Source organism: Lytechinus variegatus, chromosome 14 (assembly GCF_018143015.1).
Source record: "Lytechinus variegatus isolate NC3 chromosome 14, Lvar_3.0, whole genome shotgun sequence".
NCBI classification, from domain to species: Eukaryota; Metazoa; Echinodermata; class Echinoidea; order Temnopleuroida; family Toxopneustidae; genus Lytechinus; species Lytechinus variegatus.
Genome location: NC_054753.1, coordinates 663,060 through 676,665, shown reverse-complemented (window position 1 = coordinate 676,665; position 13,606 = coordinate 663,060). Strand labels below are relative to the sequence as shown.

Sequence of the window (13,606 nt, the reverse complement as noted above, 5' to 3'; positions counted from 1 at the left end):
GAACATTTATTTTGCATTTCCCTTACGAATTAAAAGCCTTTGTTTCGTTCCGGTATAAAACCTACAAAGTATTGATTTTTTTTTTTCGTTAATTTTGAATGTCATGTCAGATACCATTAAAATGAATAATACGAAACACATGAGTAAAAGATGTGATCCGAAAACTGATACATCTGTAGTCTGACCTATTGTTATCAAATGCTTTAAAACTGATAAGTTTGAATCAAATTTTGAAATCAGGTGTGTGTTTCATAAAGCTGTTCGTAAGATAAGAGTGACTGGTGAACCTTTCACACGCAATAAATAATCAACAATGAACATTTGATGGTAAACATCATTTACCACAAGAAAGGATCATCAGTCGTTCTTAACTAGGTCCTATAATGCCTATAATATAGATTTGGGGGGTGAGGGGATGGTAAATGTACTTTGAACCACACCATAAACATGGATTAAAGAATAATTATAAAAAAAATACAATTTTTACATGTATTGTAACCAATTTATATGATGTGTGTCTAAAGCGAGTTATCAATAGAGGGCGACAGATGTTATTTAACAGTCAATCTGAAATTTCATGACAATCCATCCATGACTGACAACATAATGGAACTGATACTTTACACACTTTTTGCAAATAAAAACAATAAGCAGCTGCAAATATCTGTAAATCAGAAAACCATACAAAATGAAGAGTGCTGAACAGAAATGTTAAAAACCCAACTTACATCTTGTACAAAGTAAAAGCCGAGGGGCATACCAGACTGGCCAGAATAGTGACTGTGATTTTCAACCGATTGAGTAACAAACGCCCCTTGACCATGTAGCAAGCTGTAAAGCGAGCGAAAACAGAACGTTTGAAAATAACGAAAATCCTTCTTTTGCTCAAACTTTTGTTTAGACAGCAGCACAATGAAAAAGAGACTTTTGAAAGGAAATAAAAGTGAAAAATTATATTTGAATAACGTCACTCTGCTGAAGTAAATATGAGATACGAAATTGAACTTAAATTTTGAAAATGGATGCTAAAGAAAATATATGGCAATATAAAAGAGAAAGTGAAACAAAATTTCCTAGAAATCTCACTTGTATTTCCTAAGGGATTCAACAATTCGTGGTCAGATATTTCATGTTTCTTTTAAAAACAACCTTAGAAATAAAATTAAAGAAATCTTTGCATGTTGTTTCCACACAATTTAGTCTTGACAAAGGTTTTATCTTTCTCTTTTACTGCAGGTGGGGGGATATGAATTGCACATTATTTTCCTCAAGACCAAAACTTCTAAAGATCCTGAGAAAAAGTCATTGAGAAATAGTGGGGTAGTGGAGTAAATCAATTCAAGGAAATCAAATAAGAAATACAAGCAAAGTATTATTATTGTGAGCAAAATGCATGTGACATGTCCATTCGATCTGCATACAAGATTCGCCAATCAAATACTAGGAAGAAGCTGTAGACAAAATAAAATATGAATTCAATTTGCAAAAAAATAAATGAAAGAACATTCAAGATAAAATCAAGGCAAAATCTGTAAAAGAAAATAAAATGACTCCAATCTCTCCTCATCAGTGCTCTAATGATTGTGTAGATTTTCCAATCATTGACAAAATTACTTTTCCCCAAACATCTTGTAATTCAAAAGAAGAGCATATATTCATTCAAAGACACCAATTTCATTACTGAACTTAAAACATCCCCGTAGATTTACTATGGTGTAGCTTGCTCCAAGATTTTAAACCCCACAAAGGTTTAATGCATGGTCTGCTCAAAAACCAGTTCTAATTTCATTTTATACTCTTTTTTTTCTCACTGGAAATACAGACCTCCAATGTGACATTGGATTCTTTAAAGTCTTATTTGATCCGCTCTTCGAAATGTTAACGCCAATAATTTTGAAGTTTAATTGTTAAATTTTACCTTTAAATGTTATGTATCCGAGATTAGATGAAGAGAAATAAGAGTGAAATTAAACATGACAAACAAAAATATTCCATAGGCCTGTTTTTGCAAATGCTGGGAGTTGTTCAATGAGTTGCCATGGTGATGGGGGTGGGGTTTATCTGTAGATGCTTGCTGGACTCACATTCTGCATATGAAAGAAACCCATACAACAACTGCTGGAGTTTTTCATAGGCTCGGTGGAAAATGCCTCGTCCTTCCTGTGTAGGAATCTTATCAAGGCACGGAACGGTGAAATGAAAGTGATTACGTCAGGATAAAAAACAAATAAGGGGACTTTGACCCACGGGTTATTCACATTTTATTCTTAAATAGAAATATTCAATAAAGAATGCATGACTGTAAAAACACTATTAAAAGAATTCCTAATAAAAGAAGGTGTTGTGATTTTCTGGGTTCTTTTTATAGGTGCTTTGTGCTTGCTGATTCGGCTTGTTTTATAATTAAGACAAACATTGCTTTAATCTGAATAATCTGCGAGTTAAACCATGATAGCAAAAATAATTAATAAAATATTTTTATGTAAAGCCTCAAATATTCATATGACCTACAGGTACATGTATTAAGTGTTCATACTGAACTGATACAGAGAAATCTGCATAACCAAATAATGGGTTTGAAGTTTTCCCACCTATGTGAATTAACTGAAAACATGGTTACATACTGTAAAATGAATTCAATTCTATTCCAAATTTAACAGAGATTTAATGATATTTGGATGGAACAATTAAACAGGAAAAAAGTATAATGTAAATGTGCATCATAAATATACATGTATAACAAAGTACATGACTTTTTTCATCATACTGAAGAAGTAAATATGAATTTATATGCCTATCTTTTCATCATGAACTAACTTTTTGTGAAATGAAAGGAAGTTTTCGATAATTGAAAAGACAGGTTTTTATCATAGGATAAAATATAAGGATTATTGAAAATACGTGTACATACACTTATCAATTTTATTACATGTAGATATTATAATAATAAGGTAAAATCCAGAGGTTGGGACTGGTGGCTTTCATTCAATGATTGAGCTACATGAAAATTCAAGACATACAGAATAAGATTCAATACCATTAAGAACAAAGAATATAATATGAAGTGTATGTCTTTGTCCAAAAATCAAAATGAGATTATTAGAAATATAGTCACAATTTGTTAAGCCATTAATATAATTTATATATTTAATCATTTATATAAGTTATGCATGTATATTAATTTAAATACTTAAAATCTTAACAGAATTCTTTCTTGTAAACTGAAAAAGAAAAAATTTAATTTCACTTTTTCGAGGATTTATAATTGGTTTTGCACTGCGTGGCCATGTATCACAAGGAGGACTTATTATCAGAAGCCTGAAAATCGTGGAATCATAAGAATGGAGTCATTGCTCACTTGAACTGGCAGAAGATGTCCGAGTATTCCGTTGATATCCCAGAGGCCTGTAGCACCGTGACCCGGAAGGTAAAGTTTGACCCAACCTTCAGATGGTCAGCATCACATGCATCGAGTGTCGAGAGGGATGTCATTGATTCGGTGGTGCTCATCGCTTCAACGTCGTGACATTTCTCCTCCAAGTCTACACAATACATGTAGTAATGGAATATCATGTTATATACACAATTAAGAAATAATGATTATTCAAGACTCCCATAACTGGATCAACTTTTGAGCTTAAAATATACACTGTACATGTATATGTGGTAGTAGCATATCAAAAGTATGAAGAGGGCCCAATGTTTGCACACCTACATGTAACTATTTAACCTCAAATTTTACAGGAATTTCTTTTTTACTTCACAAACAAATATTAGTTGATAATGTTCCATATATTCTTATAAGTAAGTGCGCAAAAAATCTCATGAATTTTGAAAGAAATATATGATTTTCTTGGAACAAAAACTCAGCCAGTCATTTTCAGATTGAACAAATAAATGGGGTCACATGTCTGCTCACCCATTCACTTTACACACAATTCAGGGATTTTGATGAGAAAGGCTGCACTTTGAGGTTGTCACATGAATTGCCTGAAATCAATTATTTTCCACCGTTTTGAGTCGGATTTTTAAAAGAATTCTTTCTATGTACTGTACTGCAGGAATAAAGTTTGTCTTCTTTTACTAGAATCATGAAGATACATGTGCAGGCAGACAGGGGGGGCTGCGCAGACTTGGGGGACTTTACCAAACAAGTACATGTAGCTGTGACAACAGTCGATGTGATAGCTACAGTATAGTAGAGCTACATGTATTAGTGGTTGTCTTTTAAAGCTGTATACCAAATCACTAAAACCACAGTAGTTAATGATATGCCAAGACTTACGATGACAAAAATATATGTTTGAAAAATTAATCAATAGTCACTGTATCGTATCTTACCCATGTCAGAGTTTTCTCTGTGTCCTTCCACAATACGCACATTCTCCTCTGACATGCTGGGACGACAGATTGCCTTGTTGATACCGGAAGGAGTTCTTTTCAGCTGAAATGAGAACAATCTTAGATTGCATTTCTTCAAAGATATAATAAGATGTGTCAATGATCACATATTTGACCATTATCTCAAGACTAATATTAGAATCAGCAAATATTGATTTTATTTTTATGTACAGACAAAACATGCAGATTGTAAGGCATAAAACAACCAAATTTTGCTTTGTGATTTGATACTTTAATGCTTAGCATGATCATTACAAAACAATGAAAATGAGTACCACCTTCCCCCCTTCCCTTTCCTCTTCCTAGACCCATTCTTCCCTCACTTCCCCTTACCATCAAACCCCCTCAGCTTCTGCCCCTTACTTTCCCCCTCCCATGCTCGTCGTCACCACTGACCTTTATTTTGGGCCACACTGGACTGTCTGACCCATTTCCACATCCCACAATCTTCCCCCTTCTATCTCTCCCCTCCGACAAACAATCCATATATCACCTTCTCTCTCTCATCCTTGCCCGCCCCACTTTCTTTTTGAAGTATTCATCGTCACTGAACTGTATTTTGGCCACACTGCCTAACCTGTAACCAGTTCCAATAACTCTTAATCCTCCCCCCTTCCCCATCCCTTTCCCCTGTCCACGTTCTCATATCTCCGCTCTTGCTTGTCTCTGCTGCGTAGCATAACAGTAGTCCCGCCATTAAGGCACCATGCATATTTTCATTGGAGCATTCCCGCATTCCCCATTTCTTTGTCTATGATGAAGAATGATAATTGGCAATGAAAGACCACTTGTGGGTTCCCATTTGAAAGACCCAGCTCTTGAGTTTTTACAACATACCTAACATCTCCTTCCCTTTCCCGTTTTATTCTCACCTTCTTGTTAAAGTATTCATCATCATTGAACTGTATCTTGGCCATGCCGGATTGTCTGACCCCTGAGCCATAGTCCGGTGTTTCATCGTCCGGTAGGACGTGCTGGACAGCGATGCGTAGATAACCTTTGACATCCCCCTTCTCGTTAACGATGGCAACCCGATGAACCAGAGGAACGGGGTAGAGCAAGTTGCTCATGTACACAAAGGACCTGAATGCAAAGAACATGATAGTTATAGATGATGATGATGATGATGATGATGGTGAAAAAGATAATGTTGATGGTCATGATGTAGCTGATGATAAAGATAACGATGGTGGTGGTGGTGATGATGATGAAGATGGTGGTGATGATGATGATGATGATGACAATGATGGCAATGATGATGATGTTGCTTGTTGCTAATGATGATGTTCATGATTATTATGGTGATTTTATGTTTATTCTTCTATTAAGTTTTATCGTAGTTTCCGACCTTCTAGGGGGGATAAGGGAAGGATTTGGTGATGATTATCATCAAAACCAGAGGTCGCAAGTAAAATCTAAGGAAATAAATGGAAGGAAGGGTAAGAGCAGTTGCTTCAAGAGGAAGGCAAGACCCGGTAATCCCTGTTCAACGGGACATGACTGGATTAAACATTAATGTTTGCACAAGTACAAGACATACCTTCCAACGAGACGAAACCATGGGAACCGATCGTAGAATGGATCCCTGCATGTGCCGCTGTTTTCAAAGCCCATGTTACCATCTGGACTTGTAGGTGTGGCATCAGCAGCATTGTCGTACATCTCTCTCATCAATTCCAGTCGCTTCCTGTTATCACAATAAAGGTCATCATCATCAAGCAACAATATCAAAACACAGATTGTATGTGTATATCAGGGTGAAACTTACAGGAAAATGATTGCTGTATAACAGGTCATCTCTAAAAGGGGGAAAACGTTTTTAGAAAATAGACTGTATATACTTAATGAATCATAATTTAATATAATTTCATTTATTCAATTTCATTTATTTGATTTGATTAATTTAATTATAATTAATTAATCATTTTGATCAAATAATTTTTACATCCGTAAAAACTAATCTCTTCTTTGATCTGAGACTAAAACATGAAATTAGTGAATAGTTTATGAATCATAGGGTAAGAAATAATGCTGTTACAACAGTGATAGCCAAACACCAAGTGATATTAAACCCAATACCAGTTTTAACTCAAGTTCATTGTTGTGACCGGTGGTTGAGTCGAACATTAACACCAGCAGTGGACACTTGATACTCACTGTAGTTTTTCTAGGGTCCAGTAGTGTGTTGCCCCGTTCTTCTTGTCCTGAACCTCGACGGCTACCACCGTCCGTGGGAACGGTCTCTCTGTGACCTCTGCGCTATCGCTGCTTGGGACCAGCTCGGTCGGGAGGGGCGAGTAGAGGGTGTCGGACAGGAGGACAAATTGGAACTCAACCTGGTAGAGCAAGATGAAGAGGAAACTGATTAATAATTCACATCAAATTTATGTAAAAAAAGCATTAAAAAAAAGGGTATCGATATGGTGAACATCATCAACAAATTATTTCAGCACCCCAAGCCTTAGCTCGAGCTGCAGTTCTCAGTGCTGAGTGCATTCAAGGAATTCATCTAACATCTAACATTCATGTAACATGGTCAAGTATTGTACATGTATGCAAGCACAACCAAAGGTCTTCAAAACCACCCCACCCTCGCACACATATTCTCATTTGCTACAATAATACCCTTTTCACATACACTTATTTCCATGTTGACTGTGTACATTTGACACCCTAAACATTTCTAAACCTATAATTTTAAAACAGGCCCATTTGAAAAGAAATTTACATGTACATTAAACGTTAAGTCAGACCTGTTTTCTTCAAAACCATACAGCTTTTTCTTACATTTTGTGCTTAGACACCCTATAATCACTTAACCAGACAAATGCCCATTTTGATTCATTTTATGAGGCCCATGTATAAAGAGGTACACCTATGATGACTTCGACATTTTTGGCAACTACCATGGTAACAGGGCTCAGCGGCCAGTCACAACCAAGGATCAGGGCCCCCAACCTGAACAAGAAATTTCAGAATTATAACAAGTGGAATGCCTCTGGCCGTCTCACCTGCATCACGCGGTTCAATATAGCAGCAGTGCTGACTTTGAATACTACTCTAACTCGCACAAGATGTTCAGTGATACATGGTTACTCTTATGTCCACTCTTTATGAACTAGACCAATAAACTTACAGAGATATGATGGTTATTCAACAAGAAACCCAACATGGCCAAAGTTCATTGACCTTACATGACCTTTGACCTTGATCATGTGACCTGAAACTCGAACAGGATGTTCAGTGATACTTGGTTACTCTTATGTACAAGTTTCATGAATCAGATCCATAAACTTTCAAAGTTATGATGGTAATTCAACAGATACACCCAATTCGGCCAAAGTTCATTGACCTTTGACCTTGGTCATGTGACCTGAGACGCGCACAGGATGTTCAGTGATACTTGATTACTCTAATGTCCAAGTTTAATGAACTAGACCAATAAACTTTCAAAGTTATGATGGTAATTCAACAGATACCCCCGATTCGGCCAAAGTTCATTGACCCTAAATGACCTTTGACCTTAATCATGAGACCTGAAACTTGCACAAAATTTTCAGTGATGCTTGATTACCATTATGTCCAAGTTTCATGAATCAGATCCATAAACTTTCAAAGTTATGATGGGAATTCAACAGATATCCCCTATTTGGCCAAAGTTCATTGACCCTAAATGACCTTTGACCTTGGTCATGTGACGTGAAACTCATGCAGGATGTTCAGTGATACTTGATTAACCTTATGTCCAAGTTTCATGAACTAGGTCCATATATTTTCTAAGTTATGATGACATTTCAAAAACTTAACCTCAGGTTAAGATTTCGATGTTGATTCCTCCAACATGGTCTAAGTTCATTGACCCTAAATGACCTTTGACCTTGGTCATGTGACATGAAACTCTAATAGGATGTTCAATAATACTTGATTAACCTTATGGCCAAGTTTTATTAACTAGGTCCATATACTTTCTAAGTTATGACATCATTTCAAAAACTTAACCTCAGGTTAAGATTTGATGTTGACGCCGCCGCCGCCGTCGGAAAAGCGGCGCCTATAGTCTCACTTTGCTCCGCAGGTGAGACAAAAACTGAAAATCAGTATTTTGGTGAGGAAATCAGAATCTTCAAAGAAATACATGTACCATGATAGGACAACAAATAAAACTGAATCTTTAAAAATCAGTATTTTGCATTAAACCATAAATTTTCTTCTCATTTTCACTACTAAATACAGAAAATCCTTACTACTTGGCAGCTCAGGAGGATTCCATAGTAGTTAAAAAAAATGGCAAAGATACAATTTGGAGATCTTTATGAAACGAGTCCCTGGTGACGTGCACTGTAAAAACTGCGGTGTTAAAACTGACACCAATTGGTGTTAATAGAGGACCACACCCTGAGGTGTTAAAATTACACCCTAGAGATTAAGCATAACACCAAAGAGTGTAAATGTAACAACAAAAGGTGTTGTAATAACACCTATAGGTGTAAAACTAACACCACCAATTTAACACCGGTGTAAGATAACTGGTGTGGTCCTCTATGTACAACGGTTAACACCAGTTTTTGCTGTGTGTGCACACACCAAAAATGCCAAAAGTTAAGTAATCCCACCCCCTCCCATCACCCCCAGGCAATTTCTTACCTTCTTCTTGAGTTCCACACTGATAGCATTGGCCTCTTTGAGTAGTATAGCATTGCCCCATAGATCATCCCGGATTGAAGTAAACCTGTAAAATCTCCATTTTCTCCAAACCCACATGGCAATCTGGTATTCCCTGGCAGTCCATTGACCTTAGGAAAAAACAAATTGGGAAAAGGATACAAAAATTCAGTCTTAATCAATGTAAGGTACATGTATCATTAACCCTTTTATTTCAACAGAAGAATGGGTTTGGAGTTTGGTAGGACCTCTATTTGTGCACCACAAAAACTGCTGTTACCCAGAGTGCATAGGGTAACACACAATAAATTTGATACCAGTGTTCAGTTTATGATGTTCTTTGAACACCTAGTGGTGTTACTCTAATATCTTAGGTTATTCAACACTCCTTGCTGTTTTGTTCAAACTTTAAAGGTTTAAGGGTGTAATTTCAACACATTTTCATATTAGCGTTAAGATTTTTGTTTCATGTGAGCACCTGGTGGTGTTTATTTCGACACCTTTAAGATTTACTCAACTCTCCTTGCATATATGTCAGGTTTAACTCAGGTTTAAAGTTGTGGTCTAAGTATGGGAAGCCAAAAGTACCAAAATTTTTATTAAGTTGTATGTTTCTTATGTTTACCGTGCTCTTTCCTGATTCATCGATGGTGAAGACAGTCACCTATTTATACTTCCTACACAATTATGAATGATTTATGAGAGCCGAATAAGCTGAAGTATGATATCTCTACTGTTAATGATTATGTAACAATTGGCTGTCCATACTTAAACCACAACTTTAAACCTGAGTTTAAGTTAAACCCGACTTCAGAATACGGGCCATATAGTCTTTGGAACTTTAGAGATGGTGTCATAGGCTAGTCTGTGGGCACAAACCCTAATTGAGAGTTTAATTAAATAAAGCAGTCCTTGAGACAAGTCTAGTACAGCTCCCAACTTGCAAGAATTCAAATCATGATTGTGAAAGCTAGAATACGAGTAAGTAAACAATTCCTATTTGAATGTGGTAGTTTAAAATCCAGACCAAAAAAAAATAGTTTTTGAGAAAGTAGTGTCTGAGGCTGCAGACTAGCTGTATACCTCTAAAGTGCCAGTTATCATGGAGCAAAATGAAATAATGTCGGCAAATATGAAAGGAGGAGCAGTCAACTTACCTTCTAAATTCCATTCTTACTCTCACTTTTCTCATCCTCTCAACATTTCTTCGGGGGAGGGAGACAAAAAACATGAATTTCATGCAAATTTATACGTCACCATGGAAACCAAGCAAGGCAAGCCGAGTGCTCCCGTCTTTTTTTATATTCTGAACCAAATTCCTTTTGCTCCTGATAACTAATAAGTGTAACAGCATAAATTTACCTGGAGAGGCAAGAGGAATCAAGTGACATTGTCCCCTACAGAGTAACAAGACAAAATTGTTTGTTGAAAATACATGTTCTTCATTGAAAATTACATCAAAACTCCAGATATTGCCTGGAAAAAAATCCATATCTCTTCCAATTTTTTATAATAATGTTTGTCACTTGTTTCCTACTTAGCACAATGTGGTAAAATTTTTACAAGACTCCCAGACTGCTAGAATTATCTCCAATATACATTGTAGGACCTTCGAACGGACACAAAATCTGTACAAGTGACTTCCTTGCTCTTAACAGGCAAAGTTAATACAATTTTCTCATAAATTGTCTCATACTCTTTTGAATAAATATAACTCTCAATTACAGTGAAAGAAAGGCACTTCGTGGTGAAAATCATTTTAAAATGACATAGAGGCAACATCTAGTCTATGATCTACTCTGCTATGAAAGGGTAAATTGAACAAGAATTAGAGGTTGTCTTCTAAATGAAGGTTGATGTTATAATCATGCACAATGAAACACAAATATTCTATTAAAGATGACGTGTATGTTAATTAGAAATCAACAATGAGTGAATAGATTTACAAAACAAAATTAGTGTTAGTTTTTACAAATAGATTAGTGATGGAGATGATAACACAGAGTTAAAAATAAATAACAGAATTAATATCTCCATGGATAAAGGTGTGAGACACAAATGTAAGGACGAAATGGTTATAACGCATTGAATTTGAGTAAGAAAAAGTTTATTGTTTGAGAAATAAAGGAGAAAGAGATACATTTATCAAACAGTATCACAGAAAAAAAAATTGTTAATGGAAACATATTTATATTGACATTTGGAGTCATTATGCAGTTCACCAAGTACTGGCTGGTCAAAATGTGAAATACAAATGAGAGCTTTATTTGCATATTATGATCAACATATTTCTTTTTCGCTTTCTTATTATGCCTTTAAATTTGACTGAAACTTTTTCAAATTTGGGGCTTAGTGTGGGCTTGATTAATTTTGCAAATGACAATGGGGGCCGTTTTCATACATTGATAGCAACATCAACATGAGCGCATTGACTAGTGAAAACAAAACCAGCACCAAAAATAACCATATTTCCCACGTCTACATGTACATGTAATTAAAAAAGGAAATGAAAATTACTAAAAACATATCTACTCTTATGCCCACCCTTCACCAATAGGATCAATTCCATGCAAATAAAACCACCAAAATAAGTTGTTAATTTTCCTTTTGAAGCAAAGCAATCATTATCAAGCTTGTACACAAAGCACCCTTCTATCACATGACATAATATTTCAGAAAATAGAATATCATAATTGACCTGTAAATGCCTTACTTAAAAGAACATGTTCAGCATCTGCATGAAACACAGGCATATTTCTATGGAACTTGAAACAAAGAAATGTGTATTTCATGTATAAAAAGACTCAAATAGGATCAATATGTCTTACACTCTCACCCCACCCCCTTCCCCCAAAAAACCCAACAGTTATAGCCATGCTGTATTTAAGTCCCAAAGGTAATAAACCTACATGTACCAGAATTAAATATTGAGAAAAGGGACTATGCATTTCTTTGTAATAAAGTGTTTGAAACATGTCATATTTCATTGCAGAATTTGATGCAATTTGGAATAACTAAAAAGTCATCATGGAGCAAAAAAAAAAAGATTTGATGTCACAAAAGGGAGACACGGCCAGCTTTGCTTGTAAACATGGATGATTCCAAACTCTGCGCAGACATAGGAAATGTATTACGTGAAGTCTGTCTTTGTCTGGCACCATCCCCAAGAGATAGCTGAGAGGCGTGAGGTTGCGATGAGACGTCCGCCGCGAAGAGATGATGGCCGGTTCTCACTGTGTACAGCTTGTAGTACTGCTGGCCTTGATAAAGATGCATCTGGACTCTTGTTCCAACTCTGGTTTGACCTTCAACCAGGGTCCAAAGTTATGGTTTTATTATGGTACTAGCAAAATGTAACACAAATCTGCATAACTAGATGATCAATTATCATCGTATTTATTTCACACTCAAAGCATTACAAACCATCTCAAAATCAATGAATTCACTAGTTATTTGTCATTAAAACAAAGTTCTGAGTGAACTCACAAGGAACTCAGTGTAAACAGGAGTTTGAATCTTGATTTCCCATAATTTTAGGTTACCTAAAATTTTAGGTTACCAGACTGAGACCACAGAATATTGTTATTAATCTGAGCTATGACGTAAGTCTCAGTCTGTGTCAGAATTATAGGAAGCCAAAAGTGTTAAAAATCTGTTAACACTGTATACTTCTTGTGCTTACAATCATGGACCCTACTACCATGTTACAATGTTCTTTTTCCAATGCCTCATTGACCAGTGAGTAATATTTTTGTGGTTATCTTTCCACTTCCAGATATTTTAGGTGCAAACTGTGTTGATGAATTTATCAACTAAAATTGTCCAGATTCAGGTAACATTTGCCTGACCATAGTTAAACCAATTGGATCACTTAATGCTTTGCTGGTGAGAAGAATCTGCCCAACATCAACATCACCTCAACTCTGCAGCTTAAGACATCAAACTCTCCAGATAACATCATAGCTCAGTAGTTAGTGTCTTGTTCTAGGCTAAAATGAAGTTGATGGATCAATCAACTGATTTCTTACTTACAATGTGAAGCATACTTAAGAAATACATGTGCATCTACATGTACCTGAAGATGAAATGAAGAAAAAAATATTTAAAAAATTTTCTCTTTCACACTGCCCTCTCTCAACCTCTCTCTCTTTGCTTCAATATGTTATTTCATATTCCAGTATAATTTAAGAGTAAACATTTACTGTGTATGGGGAAATGAAATGGGCCCCTGTTTCATACAAAGTTATAACTATTGCAACCTTGCCATTATTGTAACTACCATGGATACCTTGAATGTGATTGGCTGCTGAGCCATGTTACCATGGTAATGACAAACTTAAAATAATTATATCTCCCCGTGAAAAGGGCTCCTGGCTACACCTCTAACCTGAGCTCTGAATACCCTGGAGGAAAATTGCAGGGGATAAATTGTCCCTGCTTGAATGAAGCTGTTGCACTGAAGCTGCTCATTCTAATCAACTTGTCTTTAAACTTGTACCCTAATTTCAAACTAGTCTTCATTTAAGACCCCTATCATCACATC

At 35.9% G+C, this 13,606-nt stretch overlaps 1 protein-coding gene across 10 annotated transcripts in view; it reads right to left on the bottom strand.

Annotated features, from left to right (window-relative positions):
* Positions 1 to 13,606, bottom strand: part of LOC121428166 (kinesin-like protein KIF1A) — a 161,516-nt gene that overhangs the window by 33,206 nt on the left and 114,704 nt on the right. For all 10 annotated transcript variants that reach the window (XM_041624762.1, XM_041624763.1, XM_041624766.1 and 7 more), the window contains 7 exons: positions 9,046 to 9,194; positions 6,559 to 6,737; positions 5,942 to 6,088; positions 5,274 to 5,484; positions 4,342 to 4,444; positions 3,359 to 3,542; positions 729 to 831 (listed from right to left, as the gene is read on the bottom strand). In XM_041624762.1, the coding sequence (XP_041480696.1) occupies positions 729 to 831; positions 3,359 to 3,542; positions 4,342 to 4,444; positions 5,274 to 5,484; positions 5,942 to 6,088; positions 6,559 to 6,737; positions 9,046 to 9,194 (1,076 nt within the window). The remainder of the gene's footprint in view (positions 1 to 728; positions 832 to 3,358; positions 3,543 to 4,341; positions 4,445 to 5,273; positions 5,485 to 5,941; positions 6,089 to 6,558; positions 6,738 to 9,045; positions 9,195 to 13,606) is intronic.